Source organism: Tursiops truncatus, chromosome 13, assembly GCF_011762595.2.
Source record: "Tursiops truncatus isolate mTurTru1 chromosome 13, mTurTru1.mat.Y, whole genome shotgun sequence".
In the NCBI taxonomy this organism is placed as follows: Eukaryota; Metazoa; Chordata; class Mammalia; order Artiodactyla; family Delphinidae; genus Tursiops; species Tursiops truncatus.
The window spans coordinates 16,775,048-16,796,855 of NC_047046.1; the positions used below are offsets into that span (position 1 = coordinate 16,775,048).

General features: G+C 38.5%; 1 protein-coding gene across 5 annotated transcripts in view; it reads right to left on the reverse strand.

The window, feature by feature from the left end:
- Positions 1-21,808, reverse strand: part of SPPL3 (signal peptide peptidase like 3) — a 122,064-nt gene that overhangs the window by 30,255 nt on the left and 70,001 nt on the right. For 4 of the 5 annotated variants that reach the window (XM_019950204.3, XM_019950205.3, XM_033837052.2 and 1 more), the window contains exon 2: positions 17,422-17,499. In XM_019950204.3, the coding sequence (XP_019805763.1) occupies positions 17,422-17,499 (78 nt within the window). Of the gene's footprint in view, positions 1-17,419; positions 17,500-21,808 lie in introns of those variants that run through there. The other variant, XR_012325206.1, reaches the window with a different exon arrangement.

The window sequence follows — 21,808 nt, forward strand, 5'->3', positions numbered from 1 at the left end:
ACATCAGGAAGTAGTTTAACATTCTCTGAGTGCTTTAATAAGGTTTTATTGTGGCTGAGATCTGGTTATATTTGCTCCAAATTTTTTTCAGGCTAAAACTAATTCAGTTGTATTGTAAGGAACAGAACTTTAGGAAATCAACTATTAGTATCTTTAGGTACTAGACTGGATTATACAGGGTTTTCTGAGAAAGTCCTAGGCCCATGAGAACTTCCACTGCTTGCTGAGGACAAGGGGAAATATGGGCTTATAGTTAGGCCATTTTACGTTCCTTGGTTGTGATAAAAATGCAAATGTGCTGTAAGAACTGTTAAGACAAAGAGGTCTGTATTCAGCCAGCCACGGAGTACACATCTGGACCGCTGCCCACATTTATCAAGAAATCAATATTCAGGAATAATCAGTTGAAGAATTAATAACCCATTAATTTCTCCAGGTATTGTACAATGTAACATTAGAGTAAGCTAGCAATCTAGACCACAGCTTTCTGTTGCTGGCTGTGTCTCCCCAGTTTTGGCAAAATTGCTTTTGCTGAAATCTATTTTCACAAAATGCTACCAGCTTATATTGAAGGGTACTATAATTCATTCAACAAACAATGAATGCCTATTATGGATGCTATGAAATTCAATGTTGCATCCTCTTTCTGAGGGTCTTTGGGATAAAGGTCTGTCTGATCTTAAGACCAAGAATAATTGCAATTCACCTGAACAACTGGGTTCTTTTTATTCAAGGATATTGTAAAGTTTTTCTTTCTTTCTACTGAAGGTTGGCTGCTAGAAAGCTTACTGTGGTGTCCGTAGACCACCAGTAGTAAGGGTGCTGGCCAATATGGTATACATTTTTAGACTTATTTTTGGCTCTACTTTGTCTCCACCCATACTTTTCTTTGGCCCCATTTTAATTTACCTTATCTCATCACAACTTGTAAAACTTAATAAATGGTCTGAAATCCTTTTGGACAGGGCAGAGCAAAAATAAACAACTGCAGGAAGCAAAATGGAGCTGAGAACACATTTACTGAAAGTTATACTTGTTCATCTGTTTGAATTCTGATAACGGAGTACAACTGTGAATATTGGAGGAGAAAGGAAAATTTAAATTTTTTATTTTAATATTTTAATTTAAGAGTACCATGTTTTTTGATCATTTCAGTTTTGGAAGCAAGCACACTGAAGGGGGAGAATTCACTTGGTCAAGATAAACACTATATGGCTGAACTTGGCTTTACACTAAATGTGTGTTCCTAGAAAAGTTACAGTGATTTTTATAAATGGAACATTGAAAAAGGAACTGATAAAACTGTTAAATATATCAAGGAACTTATCCATATACATATTTACAATGTACATAACCATTCCCTACATTATCTAATAAATTCAGATCTGTATGTTTTCTTAAAGTAGGACAGGTTATGAGAGGGCAAAAAGAACAATTCAAAAGATAAGCATATCACATCAGTGTGTGATAAACACATCATGACATTCGTGAACTATAGTCAGACTTATTTTGGTTAACCTGATCTAACTTAATTACATGCATTTAGTATGAAGGGCAACACAATCATATAAAGTGCATTTCTTATCATCTCTGCGGTCTTATTAACCTGATGACTTTGTCTTCCTAGAGTAGGTTTGCGTATAAGCAAATAAACTATCCTCACCATTAAAGAAAGCACAGGTAGGTGCTTGCCTTAAAAAAAAGGTAGCAGTTACTCTATAAAAGTTCCATTATTCCTTTATATAGCAACTTCACATATACAAAGATATATGTATTATAATTATATATTATCTATTTGTCTATAGATCATAAAGTATATCTTCCTTTTGATTTCCTTTTACATCTACGTCATTTTTAAAAATTTTAATTTATTTATTTTTGGCTGCATTGGGTCTTCGTTGCTACGTGTGGGCTTTCTCTACTTGTGGCAAGGGGGGGGCTACTGTTCATTGCGGTGCACGGGCTTCTCATTGTGGTGGCTTCTCTAGTTGCGGAGCATGGGCTCTAGGCACGCGGGCTTCAGTAGCTGTGGCACCCCGGCTCAGTAGTTGTGGTTCGCAGGCTCTAGAGCGCAGGCTCAGTAGTTGTGGTGCACGGGCTTAGTTGCTCTGCAGCATGTGGGATCTTCCCAGACCAGGGCTCGAACCCGTGTCCCCTGCATTGGCAGGCGGATTCTAAACCACTGCGCCACCAGGGAAGTCCCTACATCTACTTCCAAACTGTTATTTTTTTGTCTATGATTCCTGATGGGACAGAACTTAAGTGTCCTGACAGTAATAAGCTGCCTAAGAAATTCTAAACCATCCTCACATTGTGATTCTTGGGTCCATATGCCCATCAGGACAGTCCCTTTCTCCTCCTCTCTCCCCTCCATTAATGTTCTCCTGTTGATTTGTCAAAGGCTTTGGGGACATACATATTAGATGAGTAATTATGCTATTTTTTTCCTGAGCAGCTGGAAAGATTAAGGAGAGACAGGTGTCATCTTTAAGTAATATAGGAAGTCCAGCTAGCAAAGCTCAGCCAAGGGATGGCGAACGTTAAGGGTTCCTAAATCAAGGATTTGTTCTGGGCTTTAGAATCTCATTTTGTTTGGCACAGTTTTCCCCTCTGTACTTTGAAATGTGAAAGCCTGGGGGTAAATAATCAGTACAATTCACAAATCTTTTATCCTGTATTTTATGATTTTCTCCATGTCATCCCAGCTCTAAACACATGGAATAATTTAAATGAGCAAATAATATATTTTTATGGTCCCAAATCAGAGGAGATAAGAACATATTAATATTTGGCTAGGCATTTGGAGGGGCAATAGGGATAGGGCTAAGCAAATTCAAGAAGCATTTTTTTGTGCATGTCCTATATGGAATGGAGCATGAAAGTGAATCATGGAAGCCAAGGGAGGAGAAATTTGCAATAGTAAGTGGTGGTAAACCATCAAGGTTTATCAAGGATGAGGATTGAGGGGAAACTTTTTTGATTTAGCAAAAAGGGAAACTCTGAGAACTTCAGGAGAACTTCAACAGAGTTGTAAAAGTTAAATAACATATCAGTGAATGGGTCCGTAAAATGCTACCAGCAATGAAGAACCAACAACTGAGTGTTAGGTAAGAGTTTATCAAAGTGTGTTGTGTAGGTCACCTGAATGAGGTGCTGGGCCCCCATCCTAAGCCTACTGAACAATCTTCCCCAGGTGATTTTTATGCACAATAAGGTCTGAGAACCACTGATGAAGAAAAAAAATCATCAAAAAGGGGTTTTAAAGAAAGCTTCTCATTCCTTCTGACTTTACTACCAGATCAATTTATTTGCTTCATATTTAAAATTTTATTATTGTTCTCAATAGCCAGCAGCAGAAAAGTACTGCTTGAGTTTGAATCCCAGCTCCATCACTTATTACTTGGGTAAGCTACTTAACATTTCTGGGCCCTAGTTTCCTCATTTATAAAATGGGAATAACAATACCTATCCTGTTGAATTGATGTGAGGATTAGTGAGACTTTATGTAAAACACTTAGCACTGTACTTGGTACATAAATGTTCAGTAAAATGTCAGCTATTTTCTTCATCAGGTTTCTTTAATATAGTCAAGGTCTGAGTAAAAAAAAATTAAAATAGCCAATAAAAATCATACATCTCTACCCAATCCCCTCAGAGTAAGAAACAGAAGTCACTCACAACAATTGAGAGGCATCTAAGCTGGTAGAAGTGGTAGAAGTCAGAGAGCAAGATAGATTGGGAAGCATCATTCAGCACCCTAGGGTACCCAACTGGCTGTGTCTTAATGAAGAACTCCCTTAAGTATTTTCATCAAGGAATCCACAACCAAATAAGTAACAGGTCAGTTCTTCATCTAGCTATCCCTTGTTTACATTAAAGCAAGAATCAAGGAAATTAACCTGATACCAGTTTTACCTCACTGACTACTGCAATTTTCGTTTTGTTACCACAAAGAGATATTTTTGATAAGAGGCATTCCTAAAAGCCCCCACGTGATCACAGGTCAATGAGTAAAAAGAAACTATCAGCTGAACTACAATATTTGACAAGTTTTGACCTATCAAAACAGTAATTTCAGTATGGTTTGTTTATTAAATACTTAGATGTGAAAATCTGTTGTAAAACTATTCGGTTAAGTACTACTAAAACAATACACTTACAAATCACTCTGGAAAACTCAAAGAGAGAGTGTATTACAAATCAGAATATAGTTAACACTATGCCACTACTGTTATAAATTATAGTTAAAGTACTCATAATTAATGAAATACCAACTTTCAAGGTATGGGTTCACAGAGGTTAAGTTACTTGCCCCAAATTAAACAGTGGCAAGAGCCAAACTAGAACCAATATCAGTCTCTTAACAAATTGTGTCTGCTTTGTGTATCAAGTTTCCATGAAAAATCTGCTTTTCTTAGAGCTTCCCATCTCAAAAATGGCACCATCACTGGGGGTCCAGCTGTTTCAGGCCATAAACCTTGGAGTCACCCTTGACTCTTCTCTCTCACATGCTATATCCATTCCATCAGCAATCCTGTCCTAAATCCGCTGATATCTCACTCCACCATTATTAGCTTAGTTAAAGCACCATCATTTTTTGCCTATACTAGGGCAGCAGTCTCCCATGTTTCCCTTATTTCACTCTTCCCTCTTACTCAACAATCTATTTCCCATACAGAACCTAGACCAACCTTTCTAAAACACAAACCAGATAATATCACTCCCTGCTCTCAACACTCTGTTGTAGGTTGATTTTTCCAACTGCATATGGAACATTCTCCAGGACACATCATATGCTAGGCCATAAAACAAGTCGCAAATATTTAAAAGGATTGAAGCCATAAAAAGTATGTCTCTGAGCACAGCAGAACCGAGGCTGATGAAATTCTTTTAAATAACAGAGAGAATTTTGACAAATTCCAATTATTAGGAAAGTAAGCCACACACTTAAAAAGAACCCATAGGTCAAGGAAAAAAATCACCAGGAAAAATATCTTGAATTGAATGAAATGAAAATACAACATAACAAAATTTATGGGTTGCAGTTAAAGCAGTGTTTAGAGGGAAATTTGTAGCTTTAAAATGCCTATGTTAAAAAAGAAGAAAGGAGGCTTCCCTGGTGGCACAGTGGTTGAGAGTCCGCCTGCCGATACAGGGGGACATGGGTTTGTGCCCCGGTCTGGGAAGATCCCACATGCTGCAGAGTGGCTGGGCCTGTGAGCCATGGCTGCTGAGCCTGCGCGTCCAGAGCCTGTACTCTGCAACGAGAGAGGCCACAGCAGTGAGAGGCCCGCGTACCGCAAAAATAAATAAATTTAAAAAAGAAGAAAGGTTTCAAATCAGAAACTTGAGCTTCTACCTTAAGGATTTAGAAAAAGAAGCAAAAATAAACTCAAAGCAAGCCGAAAGAAGGAAATGACAGACTGGAGTGGAAATCAATGAAAAGCGAAAATAGAAAAAAGAAAAAGAAAAATCAATGAAATCAAAAGTTGGTTCTTTGAAAAGATGAACAAAATTGACAAACCTTTAGCTAGACTAACAAAGAAAAAAAAGACAGAAAACAAATGACTAAAATAGAAAATGGAAGAGGGAACATCACTACTGACGAACAGAAATTAGGAGGAGAAGGAAGGGGGGAGATGGCGTAGGAGTAAGACGCGGAGATCACCTTCCTCCCCACAGATACAACAGAAATATATCTACACGTGGAACAACTCCTACAGAAAACCTACTGAACGCTGGCAGAAGACCTCAGACTTCCCAAAAGGCAAGAAACTCCTCACGTACCTGGGTAGGACAAAAGAAAAAACAGAGACAAAAGAATAGGAACGGGACCTGCACCAGTGGGAGGGAGCTGTGAAGGAGGAAAAGTTTCCACACACTGGGAAGCCCCTTCGTGGGCGGAGACTGCGGGTGGCGGAGCGGGGAAGCTTCGGAGCCACGGAGGACAGCGCAGCCACCGGGGTGCAGAGGGCAAAGCGGAGAGATTCCCGCACAGAGGATCGGTGCTGACTGGCACTCACCAGCCCGAGAGGCTTGTCTGCTCACCCGCCAGGGCGGTCGGGGCTGGGAGCTAGGGCTTCCGTCGGAGTGCAGGGAGAGGACTGGGGTTGGCAGCGTGAACACAGCCTGCAGGGGGTTAGTGCACCACGGCTAGCCAGGAGGGAGTCCTGGGAAAAGTCTGGAGCTGCCGAAGAGGCAAGAGACTTTTTCTTCCCTCTTTGTTTCCTGGTGCGCTAGGACAGGGGATTAAGAGCGCTGCTTAAAGGAGCTCCAGAGACGGGCACGAGCCGCGGCTAACAGTGCGGACCCCAGAGACGGGCATGAGACACTAAGGCTGCTGCTGCTGCCACCAAGCCTGTGTGTGAGCACAGGTCACTATCCACACCTCCCTTCCGGGGAGCCTGTGCAGCCGCCACTGCCAGGTTCCCGGGATCCAGGGACAACTTCCCCGGGAAAACACACGGCGCACCTCAGGCTGGTGCAATGTCCCGCCGGCCTCTGCTGCCGCAGGCTCACCCCGCATCCGCACCCCTCCCTCCCCCAGGTCTGAGTGAGCCAGAGTCCCCTAAGCAGCAGCTCCTTTAACCCCGTCCTGTCTGAGCGAAGAACAGACGCCCTCCGGTGACCTACACGCAGAGGCAGGGCCAAATCCAAAGCTGAGCCAAGGGAGCTGTGCGAACAAAGAAGAGAAAGGGAAATCTCTCCCAGCAACCTCAGAAGCAGAGGATTAAAGTTCCACAATCAACCTGATGTACCCTGCATCTGTGGAATACATGAAGAGACAACGAATCATCCCAAATTGAGGAGGTGGACTTTGAGAGCAAGATTTATTATTTTTTCCCCTTTTCCTCTTTTTGTGTGTATGTGTATGCTTCTGTGTGAGATTTTGTCTGTATAGCTTTGCTGTCACCATTTGTCCTAGGGTTCTAGATCTGTTTTTGTTTTTTTTCTTAAAAAATTTTTTTTCTTAATAATTCTTTTTTACTTTAATAACTTTTTAATTTTATCTTACTTTTTATTTTATCCTGTTTCCTCTTTCTTTCATTTCCTCCTTCCTCCCTCCCTCCCTCCCTTTCTTTCCTTCTACTTTTTTGCCCTTTTATTCTGAGCCATGTGGATAAAAGGCTCTTGGTGCTGCAGCCAGCAGTCAGTGCTGTGCCTCTGAGGTGGGAGAGCCAACTTCAGGACACTGGTCCACAAGAGACCTCCCAGCTCCACATAATATCAAACGGCAAAAATCTCCCAGAGATCTCCATCTGAACACCAGCACCCAGCTTCACTCAACACCAGCAAGCTACAGTGCTGGACACCCTATGCCAAACAACTAGCAAGACAGGAACACAACCCCACCCATTAGCAGAGAGGCTGCCTAAAATCATAATAAGTCCACAGACACCCCAAAACACACCACCAGACGTGGACCTGCCCACCAGAAAGACAAGATCCAGCCTCATCCACCAGAACACAGGCACTAGTCCCCTCCACCAGGAAGCCTACACAACCCATTGAAACAACTTTAGCCACTGGGGACAGACACCAAAAACAACGGGAACTACGAACCTGCAGCCTGCAAAAAGAAGACCCCAAACACAGTAAGATAAGCAAAATGAGGAGACAGAAAAACACACAGCAGATGAAGGAGCAAGATAAAAACCCACCAGACCTAACAAATGAAGAGGAAATAGGCAGTCTACGTGAAAAAGAATTCAGAATAATGATAGTAAAGATGATCCAAAATCTTGGAAATAGAATAGAGAAAATGCAAGAAACATTTAACAAGGACCTAGAAGAACTAAAGATGAAACAAGCAACGATGAACAACACAATAAATGAAATTAAAAATTCTCTAGATGGGATCAATAGCAGAATAACTGAGGCTGAAGAACGGATAAGTGACCTGGAAGATTAAATAGTGGAAATAACTTCTGCAGAGCAGAATAAAGAAAAAAGAATGAAAAGAACTGAGGACAGTCTCAGAGACCTCTGGGACAACATTAAACGCACCAACATTTGAATTACAGGGGTTCCAGAAGAAGAAGAGAAAAAGAAAGGGACTGAGAAGATATTTGAAGAGATTATAGTTGAAAACTTCCCTAATATGGGAAAGGAAATAGTTCATCAAGTCCAGGAAGCACAGAGAGTCCCATACAGGATAAATCCAAGGAGAAACGCGCCAAGACACATATTAATCAAACTGTCAAAAATTAAATACAAAGAAAACATATTAAAAGCAGCAAGGGAAAAAAAACACACAAGGAAATCCCCATAAGGTTAACAGCTGATCTTTCAGCAGAAACTCTGCAAGCCAGAAGGGACTGGCAGGACATATTTAAAGTGATGAAGGAGAAAAACCTACAACCAAGATTACTCTACCCAGCAAGGATCTCATTCAGATTTGATGGAGAAATTAAAACCTTTACAGACAAGCAAAAGCTGAGAAAGTTCAGCACCACCAAACCAGCTTTACAACAAATGCTAAAGGACCTTCTCTAGGCAAGAAACACAAGAGAAGGAAAAGACCTACAATAACAAACCCAAAACAAAATGGGAATAGAACATATATATCGATAATTACCTTAAATGTAAATGAATTAAATGCTCCCACCAAAAGACACAGACTGGCTGAAGGGATACAAAAACAAAACCCATATATATTCTGTCTACAAGAGACCCACTTCAGACCTAGCGACACACACAGACTGAAAGTGAGGGGATGGAAAAAGATATCCCATGCAAATGGAAACCAAAAGAAAGCTGGAGTAGCAATTCTCATATCAGACAAAATAGACTTTAAAATAAAGACTATTAGAAGAGACAAAGAAGGACACTACATAATGATCAAGGGATCGATCCAAGAAGAAGATATAACAATTGTAAATATTTATGCACCCAATATAGGAGCACCTCAATACATAAGGCAAATACTAACAGCCATAGAAGGGGAAATTGACAGTAACACATTCATAGTAGGGGACTTTAACAACCCACTCTCACCAATGGACAGATCATCCAAAATGAAAATAAATGAGGAAACACAAGCTTTAAATGATACATTAAACAAGATGGAGTTAACTGATATTTATAGGACATTCCATCCAAAAACAACAGAAAACACATTCTTCTCAAGTGCTCATGGAACATTCTCCAGGATAGATCATATCTTGGGTCATAAATCAAGCCTTGGTAAATTTAAGAAAATTGAAATTGTATCAAGTATCTTTTCCAACCACGACGCTATGAGACTAGATATCAATTACAAGAAAAGATCTGTAAAAAAATACAAACACATGGAGGCTAAACAATACACTACTTAATAACGAAGTGATCACTGAAGAAATCAAAGAGAAAATCAAAAAATACCTAGAAACAAATGACAATGGAGACAAGACGACCCAAAACCTATGGGATGCAGCAAAAGCAGTTCTAAGAGGGACGTTAATAGCAATACAATCCTACCTCAAGAAACAGGAATCATCTTGAATAAACAACCTAACCTTGCACCTAAAGCAATTAGAGAAAGAAGAACAGAAAAACACCAAAGTTAGCAGAAGGAAAGAAATCATAAAGATCAGATCAGAAATAAATGAAAAAGAAATGAAGGAAATGAGAGCAAAGATCAATAAAACTAAAAGCTGGTTCTTTGAGAAGATAAACAAAATTGATAAACCATTAGCCAGACTCATCAAGAAAAAAAGGGAGAAGACTCAAATCAACAGAATTAGAAATGAAAAAGGAGAAGTAACAACTGACACTGCAGAAATACAAAAGATCATGAGAGATTACTACAAGCAACTCTATGCCAATAAAATGGACAACCTGGAAGAAATGGACAAATTCTTAGAAATGCACAACCTGCCGAGACTGAATCAGGAAGACGTAGAAAATATGAACAGACCAATCACAAGCACTGAAATTGAAACTGTGATTAAAAATCTTCCAACAAACAAAAGCCCAGGACCAGATGGCTTCACAGGCGAATTCTATCAAACATTTAGCGAAGAGCTAACCCCTATCCTTCTCAAACTCTTCCAAAATATAGCAGAGGGAGGAACACTCCCAAGCTCATTCTACGAGGCCACCATCACCCTGATACCAAAACCAGACAAGGATGTCACAAAGAAAGAAAACTACAGGCCAATATCACTGATGAACATAGATGCAAAAATCCTCAACAAAATACTAGCAAACAGAATCCAACAGCACATTAAAAGGATCATATACCATGATCAAGTGGGGTTTATCCTAGGAATGCAAGGATTCTTCAATATATGCAAATCAATCAATGTGATAAACCTTGTTAACAAATTGAAGGAGAAAAACCATATGATCATCTCAATAAATGCAGAAGGAGCTTTTGACAAAATTCAGCATCCATTTATGATAAAAACCCTCCAGAAAGTAGGCATAGAGGGAACTTACCTCAACATAGTGAAGGCCATATATGACAAACCCACAGCCAACATCGTCCTCAATGGTGAAAAACTGAAAGCATTTCCACTAAGATCAGGAACAAGACTCTCACCACTCTTATTCAACATAGTTTTGGAAGTTTTAGCCACATCAATCCGAGAAGAAAAGGAAATAAAAGGAATCCAAGTCGGAAAAGAAGAAGTAAAGCTGTCACTGTTTGCAGATGACATGATACTATACATAGAGAATCCTAAAGATGCTACCAGAAAACTACTAGAGCTAATCAATGAATCTGGTAAAGTAGCAGGATACAAAATTAATGCACAGAAATCTCTGGCATTCCTATACACTAATGATGAAAAATCTGAAAGTGAAATCAAGAAAACACTCCCATTTACCATTGCAACAAAAAGAATAAAATACCTAGGAATAAACCTACCTAAGGAGACAAAAGACCTGTATGCAGAAAATTATAAGACACTGATGAAAGAAATTAAAGATGATACAAATAGATGGAAAGATATACCATGTTCTTGGATTGGAAGAATCAACATTGTGAAAATGACTCTACTACCCAAAGCAACCTACAGATTCAATGCAATCCCTATCAAACTACCAGTGGCATTTTTCACAGAACTAGAACAAAAAATTTCACAATTTGTATGGAAACACAAAAGACCCCGAATGGCCAAAGCAATCTTGAGAAAGAAAAACGGAGCTGGAGGAATCAGGCTCCCTGACTTCAGACTATACTACAGAACTACAGTAATCAAGACAGTATGTTACTGGTACAAAAACAGAAATATAGATCAATGGAGCAAGATAGAAAGCCCAGAGATAAACCCACACACATACAGACACCTTATTTTTGATAAAGGAGGCAGGAATGTACAGTGGAGAAAAGACAGCCTCTTCAATAAGTGGTGCTGGGAAAACTGGACAGCTACATGTAAAGGTATGAAATTAGAACACTCCCTAACACCATACACAAAAATAAACTCAAAATGGATTAAAGACCTAAATGTAAGGCCAGACACTATCAGACTCTTAGAGGAAAACATAGGCAGAACACTCTATGACATAAATCACAGCAAGATCCTTTTTGACCCACCTCCTAGAGAAATGGAAATAAAAACAAAAATAAACAAATGGGACCTAATGAAACTTCAAAGCTTTTGCACAGCAAAGGAAACCATAAACAAGACCAAAAGATAACCCACAGAATGGGAGAAAATATTTGCAAATGAAGCAACTGACAAAGGATTAATCTCCAAAATTTACAAGCAGCTCATGCAGCTCAATAACAAAAACACAAACAACCCAATCCAAAAATGGGCAGAAGACCTAAACAGACATTTCTCCAAAGAAGATATACAGACTGCCAACAAACACATGAAAGAATGCTCAACATCATTAATCATTAGAGAAATGCAAATCAAAACTACAATGAGATATCATCTCACACCAGTCAGAATAGCCATCATCAAAAAATCTAGAAACAATAAATGCTGGAGAGGGTGTGGAGAAAAGGGAACACTCTTGCACTGCTGGTGGGAATGTGAATTGGTACAGCCACTATGGAGAACAGTATGGAGGCTCCTTAAAAATCTACAAATAGAACTACCATATGACCCAGCAATCCCACTACTGGGCATATACCCTGAGAAAACCAAAATTCAGAAAGAGTCATGTACCAAAATGTTCACTGCAGCTCTATTTACAATAGCTAGGAGATGGAAACACTCTAAGTGCCCATCATCGGATGAATGGATAAAGAAGATGTGGCACATATATACAATGGAATATTACTCAGCCATAAAAAGAAACGAAATTGAGCTATTTGTAATGAGGTGGATGGACCCAGACTCTGTCATACAGAGTGAAGTAAGTCAGAAAGAGAAAGACAAATACCATATGCTAACACATATATATGGAATTTAAGAAAAAAAAATGTCATGAAGAACTCAGGGGTAAGACAGGAATAAAGACACAGACCTACTAGAGAATGGACTTGAGGATATGGGGAGGGGGAAGGGTAAGCTGTGACAGAGCGAGAGTGGCATGGACATATATACACTACCAAATGTAAAATAGATAGCTAGTGGGAAGCAGCTGCATAGCACAGGGAGATCAGCTCGGTGCTTTGTGACCACCTAAAGGGGTGGGATAGGGAGGGTGGGAGGGAGGGAGATGCAAGAGGGAAGAGACATGGGAACATATGTATATGTAGAACTGATTCACTTTGTTATAAAGCAGAAACTAGCACACCACCGTAAAGCAATTATACTCCAATAAAGATGTAAAAAAAAAAAAAAGGGGAGGAGGAGGAGGAGGAAAGATTAAAGGCAGTCAATTTTTTTTTCCCAGAAAAAAAAATGTACTTTATCACACACAAAGAATGACAGAAAGCAACGGTAAAATGCTAACATTTGAGGAATCTGGGTAAAGAGTATATGAGAATTTTTTGTACTGATTTTAGAACTTTTATGTCTGAAATTGTTTCAAAATAAATGTTTTAAAGAAATTAAAAATTAAATACGATCAAAAGAAAGCAGGTATAGCAATATTAATGTCAGACAAAATAAAACTCAAAGCAAAAAGCATAAAACAGAAGAAAAAGGGCTACTGGATAATAATTTGAAAATACAGTCTACCAAGATATAATATCATAAACCTTTTTGTACTTAACAAAATAACTTTAAAAATGAATCAACAAAAATGTAAGGGAAAACAGACAAATTCCAATCACTGTTGAATACTTTTAACTATCCTAGAAATTAACAGATAAAATAAAAGGCATTCAGATTTGAAAGGAAGAAGCAAAGCTGTCTTTACTTGCAGGCTGCATTATCCTGCATGTAGGGAACTCCAAGAAATCCATACACAAAAAACTACTAGCACTAATAAATGAGTTCAGCAAAGCTATAGGATACCAGGTTAATATTTTAAAATCATTCATAGTTCTATATACTTAGCAATGAAAAATCTAAAAATAAATCAAGGAAAAATTCCATCAACAATAACATCGAAAATAATAAAATACTTAGGAATAAGTTTAACAGAAGTGGTGCAAACCTTGTACACTGAAAATTACAAAACATTACTAAGAAAAATTAAAGATTATCTAAATAAATGGAGAGACATTCCAGGTCCCTGGATTGAAAGACTCAATATTATTACGATAGCAATTCTCCCCAAACTGTGATCTATAGATACACAATACCTATCAAAATCTCAGAAGAATTTTTGTAGAAACAGACCAGCTGAACCTAAACTTAATATGGAAATACAAAGGATCCATAATAGCCATTATAACCATGTAAATGTAGAGCCATGTAAGTGTTATCCATAATAACACTTCTGAAAAAGAAAAGAGCTGTAGGACTTACACTACTATATTTCAACATTTACTATAAAAGCAGTAGCAATTGGACTTCCCTGGTGGCGCACTGGTTAAGAATCCACCTGCCAATGCAGTGGACATGGGCTCGACCCCTGGTCCAGGAAGATCCCACATGCCACGGATCAACTAAGTCTGTATGCCACAACTACTGAGCCTGTGATCTAGAGCCTGCGAGCCACAACTACTGAAGCCCATGCACCTAGAGCCCATGCTCCTCAACAAGAGAAGCCACCGCAATGAGAAGCCTGTGCACCACAACAAAGAGTAGCCCCCACTCACCGCAACTAGAGAAAGCCCGCGTGCAGCAATGAGACCCAACACAGCCAAAAATAAATAACTAAAATAAATAAATTTATTAAAAAAATAAAAAAAGAAATGGGGAGTCCCATGACAAATCTTTACACTTATGGAGAACTGATTTTTCACAATGGGTGAAGGACTGTCTTTTCACCAAATGGTGCTGGGACAACTGGATAGTCATATTCATAAAGACGAATTTAGATTTGTACTTCATTTGTATTTCACAAAAATCAACTCAAAATGAATTATAGACTTAAATGTAAAACATAAAAATATAGGAGAAAAACTGTGCTCATGGATAAGGCAAAGAGTTCTCTGGTACACCACCAAAAGCATACTCCACAAGACAAAGAGTTGGTAAGCTGGACTTTATCAAAATAAAATATGTTTACACTTTGAAAGACACTGTTAAGAAAATGAAAAGGCAAGCTAGATACTGGAAGAAAATATTTGCAAATCATGTGACTGAGAGAGAACCTGGATCTAGAATATTTAAAGAACTGTTACAATTTGGTATAAGACAACCCAATTTTATAATGGGCAAAGATTTGAATAGACATTTCACCAAAGAAGAAAAACACATGCCTAACAAGTACATTAAATGATGCTCAACATCTTTTCAACCTGATCTCAGTTATCAGGCAAATGCAATCAAAGCACAATGAGATATTTCATACCCTAGCACTAGAATGGCTATAATAAAAAGATAGTGGGCTTCCCTGGTGGCACAGTGGTTAAGAATCCTCCTGCCAATGCAGGGGACACGGGTTCGAGCCCTGGTCCGGGAAGATCCCACATGCTGCAGAGCAACTAAGCCCATGAGCCACAACTACTGAGGATGCGCTCCAGAGCCCACGAGCCACAACTACTGAGCCCGCATGCCGCAACTACTGAGGCCCATGTGCCTAGAGCCCGTGCTCCACAAGAGAAGCCACTGCAGTGAAAAGCCCACGCACCACAATGAAGAGTAGCCCCTGCTTACAGCAACTAGAGAAAGCCCGTGTGCAGCAATGAAGACCCAATGCAGCCAAAAATAATAAATAAAATAAAATTTAAAAATAAAAATACATAGTAACATGTGTTTTAAAAAGCCCTTACCAGCTACTGAACTGTATGCTTAGAAATGGGTTAAAATATTAAATTTTATGTTATGTATATTTTACCGCACACACACACAAAGCCTTTACCAATTCTTTAAAAAAAAAAAAGATGAATAAAGCAGGAAAAACCAAAGCCAAACCCCCCCAAATCTTCCATCTTTAGATGGCTTCTCTGGTGATTTCTATCAAATATTTAAAAAAGAAGTAACACAATTTCACGTAATCTTTTCCAGAAAACAGAAGAGGAGGAAATACTTGCAAATTTACTTAAAATGAGGTAAATTTAAATGTATAATTAAAGGCATCATGATTTACTTTTTGCAGAAAGTGCATTACTAAAGTATAAAAGACAAAGTATTGGACCACAAGTCTTAAGAACTGGGTTCCAATCCAGATTTTGTTACCAACTAGTTGTATAATCTTTAGCAAGTTACCTCATCTTGTTGGGCCTCGGTTTCCTCATTTGTAAAATAAGGAGAAGTACCAGAGAAATCCTTTCCATCCACATAATATAATTCTATGGTATATTTATTACATAAAATTTTGTTTAAAACTTGCCCAATTCTAAGTTGGTATAACCCTTCTGGAAAACAACATGGCAATATGTAGTAAGAGCCAGTTCATACACTTTGGAGAAGTTTTTCAATTTCTGGATATTTATCTTAGGGATATTTTTCAGCCAAAGCAAAAGAATACATAAAAAGATGGTCACTTTAACAACTCACATGTCCAAAAAGAGTGGAATAAGATAGTAATACAAAGAAATATCAAATTACTAAAAATTAGTATGAAGATAATGAAAAATATTTTTGTTAGATAATAATCAGAATATAAATGATTTAAAATATAAAAATGTACACAGTATATAAGTATGTGCCAAAGAAAATGTCATATGAGCTAATGAAAGGAGTATTAGAGTTGTGAGTCCAAAGGTTTTTTTTTAATCATAAAGAGTTTTTTTTTTTTTTTTTTTCTTTTTGCGTTACGCGGGCCTCTCACTGTTGTGGCCTCTCCCATCGTGGAGCACAGGCTCTGGACGCGCAGGCTCAGCGGCCATGGCTCACAGGCCCAGCCACTCCGCAGCATGTGGGATCTTCCCAGACTGGGGCATGAACCCATGTCCCCTGCATCGGCAGGCGGACTCTCAACCACTGCGTCACCAGGGAAGCCCTAAAGACTTTTGAAATGTTGAAACATTATATACTCAAAAAGAAAAAAACAAAAACTTGTCCAAAGGATAGAGATACAAAATATCAGGATTATGTTGATGAGGTTCTAAATTGCCCTGGCTTGACTAATGCTTCCTAAGAGTGGTTATGAACCTAGGGGTCCCAGCTGAAGTCTCAATGATTAAAACTTTTATCAACTGATACTGGAATTATCAACAGTATTTTACTTGTCCTACTCAGTGTTGAGATAAAGCCTGGAAGTCTTATGATTTTACCAAATACCCATTAAAATCCAGATATAATACTGGAGAGTTCAAAATCCTTATGCCTGATTATTTCGTTTATCACTGTTGCTCCCTTTCAAGTTCTCAATTTAAAATTTCTCAGGCAGCCTTCATTTTTAAATGTATCAGCCACAAAACTATTTGAGTTATACAACCACCAAATTTCCTCTAAAGTAAGAATAGTGAAAAGAAGGGAGTATCTAGCTTCCTGATTTTCCTTTGTATTTCTATAGCTGTTTGCTAGGATGGGAACTTCGAGAAGGTCAGCAGAGAGAATACTTGGTAAATGCTACCATGCACAATCCTCATAAAAGTAGGTGGAACCATATGAAATTATTTGTGTAGATCAAAAATTTGACTATCAGCAGTCTCATATGGCTCAACGTAGGTCAGTGCCTTTTTTTTAATTAAGAAAAACTTTATGTCCCCTTTGAGACTCTGTAGAATCACTGTCAAGGACTCTCCTTAACCCTCTCAATGAGTGTATTTACGTGAATCCTTTTTTTCAGAACCAGAATTTAAGCAATTAGTTTTTGCTTGTTTGCATTAAAATGCCAAAGCCATAAGCAAAACCAAGAAGTGTTTTAACAGAAGCCAACCAAAGAATAAATATCAGAATTATCCTATTCAACTCAATTCCTGTCAAAGTCATGTTTTTCCTCACAGAAGCAATAAGTTTTGGTGCCAACATTTTCAGAGCAACGCTTCTTCCACTTCCAACAGAAATCAATCCCATTTTGAGAGCAGCTTACCTGAAACTACCATAGACTATAAGTAGAATGGAAATCAGAAATGTAGACACTTGACTGGAATCCACCAGGGAATAGGCCCTAGAGAAATAAGAGGAAAAAAATTTTAATCACATGGCAGCAAGTCCTCATGGAGTTTACAGTCTGATGGATTTTTATAAACCCCACTAAGTTTTATTTTTGTCTTTAGGAAGGAAAACAGGTATAAATTAGCATTAACAAAATACATAATTAAAACACAGATCTGCTAGCTTAACATAAAGAGTAAACGCATAGCTTCACGGCTATTATTAGTTAACATTCACAGGATGTTAAATGACATTAATGTAAAAAATGCCATCCCCATATGATAGGCAATATGTGCTTCCACTCCCAAGTTAAAAAGTACCAAAACATCTACCAACTCTGTACACTTGAATTATCAATAGTATTTTACTGGTTTTGCTCAGTGATGGAGTAAAGCCTGTGTCTCTCTCCTGGATTCTAGTTTTATTTTTATAACTGCCTATTGGTTCTCTCCATCTAGGTGTCCCACAGAAGGTTCTTTCAAGTCAACACGTCCAAAACTAAAGTCATTAGTCTTCCCTTCATACCCAAATGTCTTAAGGAATGATATCATGATTCCCTCAGCATTCTCGACACCCTGTTCTCTTACTTCCCAAATGTGACGACAGTCAGTAAGTCTCACAACTTCCACTTCTGCAAATACCCTACTTCTCTCAATCCTACTGCCAATTCCTTAGCTCCCTTCTATGGCTTGACTATCAGAGATCTTTTTTGGTGGGGGGGGGCACATCACTCGGCTTGTGGGATCTTAGTTTCCGGACCAAGGATCGAACCCAGGCCCCCTGCAGTAGAAGCACAGAGCCCCAGGGAATTCCCAGCACCAAGGAATTCCCAATGTTTGCAAGTCTGTCTTCAGGAATTCACCGTTCACACTATCCATTCATGTTATGGATTTTCCTAAAACAAATTTCTCTTCATTTTTTCCCTCAATAAATATTTAATGATGCTTCTGTGCCTGGCACTCTGCTAGCCCCCAGGGACGTAATAAAAACCAAGACTGTCTTTGTCTTCTCCCTGAATGTCTTTTCTAAAGGAATTTAAAAATTAAATTTTGTTCTAAAGCAACGAAAACAAAAAGTTAACATAAGCAAGTGAATATAATTGTTAAAAATGTTATAAATTTTCAACAAGTACAGGGTACCTTGAGAATGTATAATTCTCAAATCTTAGGATTCTACCTAAGAACTAGGGGTGGGGGGGCTTCCTTAGGGGGGCAGATGAATGAGAGAGATACAAGACTCAACAAAATAGGATTTGGTGATTGTTTATGAGGCTAAGAGAGGATCCCCAGGTTTCTGCTAAGCAGCTGGTGGATGGCTATACCATTTGGCAAAAAAACAGGAGGAGGAGATTTGAAGTTTTGGATGTGCTGAGGAAACAGCTGGCTATCTGGGTCTAGAGTTCAGAAGCAGCTCTAAGCTAAGGATACATATTGGGAGCTCATAACCTTCCACATGGTAATTGAAGCCACGGGTGTGGGTGAGAAGAGGACCCAGGATGAAAGCCTGAAAATTCAGAAATTTAAAGATCAGAAAGAAGGAGGAGCTGCAAAGAAAACAAAATGAAACAGACAAAGAGGAAGAAAACCCAGGATAGCAGGTAACTGATGAAGTGTCTTCAAAGAGAGCAGCAGGATCACATGAGATGCTGCCTGAACTTAAACTGCTCTACCCCTTACCAGCAGTCAGTTTTCATTTGCGTTAATTACTTTTCTGATGTAATTAATTTTAAAGTGAATTACAGTGAGATTCAGCAGCTTTTCATATAATTAAGGGCCAATAGGCATTTTTTTTAAAAAGCAATTTAAAAGTTTTTCAGACTCCTGATCTATAAAATATGAAGGGAGCCTGTTTTTGTGGGGGGGGGGGCACTTTTCTTTTGATGGTGTTTTATTTAGATGACTTAGCTTTTCTATACCTTTCATGTTCTGAAGCATATTGCCATTCCCTAAAAAGTAGATTAAACATTTAAACTTCCCAAACTCAGTGTCTTAAGGTTTGGTACTATTGTTTTTTTCTTTTGCTATAACTCTCAAATCAATGGAGACCCTCCAGAGACATCACTTAAGACTTCTAGAAGTCTGGGTTGAATTTTGGTTAAACCAGCTCTTCCTCCTCCACAGTTTCTCTATGCTGTGCTCTACTCTGTGTGACTAACCATACTTAGTCACTGACTTTCCTCACAATCTGTTTTTCAAGGTGCAGTCTTGGCCATGTGTTAAATACCTTACGAAGAGGCTGATTAGCACTACCTGTTCTCATCTCCATTTTCTGGCGATAAGCATACTACCCACCCACTGCAGAGCAAAATGCATGGTTTCAGAAAAAATGTTCTGATGTTTCATTTAATGGTTTCTTCTATACTGGACCAGTTTATTTTTCAAATAAATCTGTATCAAGAAAATCTGGTTAAAACTGACTCCTAATATAGTTCATGGTATTTTATAATTTACAGTAAAACTTTTAAAAAAGTTTGAACAACTTTGAAAACTACCAAATATCCCATAATTAGAAGTTCTAATTTATTTCACAGTGTTATTTGAAATTTCATATATTTCAACTCAAACTACCATTATGGAAGTTTTACAAAAAGCCTTTTAACAAAAAGAATTTATTATAAACTACAGAACATGGATTAAAATCAAAGGCCAGGGGCTTCCCTGGTGGCGCAGTGGTTGAGAATCCGCCTGCCGATGCAAGGGACACGGGTTCATGCCCCGGTCCGGGAAGATCCCACATGCCGCGGAGCGGCTGGGCCCGTGAGCCATGGCCGCCGAGCCTGCGCGTCTGGAGCCTGTGCTCCCCAACAGGAGAGGCCACAACAGTGAGAGGCCTGCGTACCACAAAAAAAAAAAAAAAAAAAAAATTAAAGGCCAGCAATCTTATTTTACAGCCCCTCTGTATCCTATACTTCAGACTCTACCAAAGCATCAACAGAAATGTATCATCTCTCAGGCCCTCCCATTGAGGTGACTGTTTCCAGAGACGCTGGATTCACGATAAAGAAAGGAGGAATTACTCTACACTCTGAAGTAAAGAATTCTTACAGAAATGCAAAAAGAAACTACATACATGCATTTGAGACATGCTGAAAGCAGGTTAGCCAAACGCACTAAAAACAGACTTGAAGACTGCCAAATAATGTATTAGTATAGGTCAGCTGTTGAGTTGAAACATTTTATATGGTCATTATGAAAACCATTAATTCTTTAACTACATTCCCCCATGTCTTAATAGACAAAGAGCTACCAGAAAGTTCTCTCATATATAAGGTTATATTTCACACCCTAAGATTTTTAGAACCATGCTGGATTTTAAGAGCTGCTCTACAGTCAAGCATCTATTTCTAGCTGCTTTACCAGCAAGTGCTTAGACACATCCTGCTAAAAATCATGCCAAACTGAGACACAGAGAGTTCTGTTCTATAACGTGTTCTATGTGTCAGCCTGCCAGCTATACAATGAAAGCATTCTTGTCCACCCAACAAACCAAGCAGCTACTATTCCAACCCTGCACACTGACCTAGAATAGCACTTGGCAAACTTTCTGGTCTTGAGACCATCTATACTCTCAAGGACCCTGAGGGCTTTTTTCCTGTGGGTTACAGCTATTGATATTTACAATACTAGAAATTAAAAGTGAGAAAAAATTTAAATGCTTATTTACTAATTCATTTAAATATAATAAAACCATTACACTAGCACATAAATTACATTTTTAAAGGAAAGGTAACTGTTTTCCAAAACAAAAAATTTAGATGAGGGGCATCCTTCTACATTTTTGCAAACCTCTTTAATTTCTGGCTTAAACAGAAGATAGCCAGATTCTCATAATTCAATGCAGAATTCTCCTGCATTCAATCTGTTGCTGTATGTTACTTCAGTTGAACTTTGTGGGGGGAAAAATATCTGGCCTTACACAGATGTGTAGCTGGAAAAGGGAGGAATATTTCAATAACCTTTTCAGATAACTGAGGATATTCTTCTTTGATACTACACTAAAATTCAACAAGTGGCAATTTCTTAAAGGTTACTTGCAGTGTGGAATCTGAAACCTTATCAGTGAATTTAAAAAAAACTATATTACATTAAAATCCCATGGACTATATTATAGTTGAATGGATCTTTTACCCATGGATGATTTTGTAACATCATGCATTGGTCACCTGGAAGACACTGGTCACTGAGTTATGCAGCTCTTCCAGATGTTGTTACATTTCATTACACAATATCTGAAAAACCACATTTGTTAAACTTTTTTTAAAAATTTTATTTTATTTATTTATTTTTGGCTGCATTGGGTCTTCGTTGCTGTGCATGGGCTCT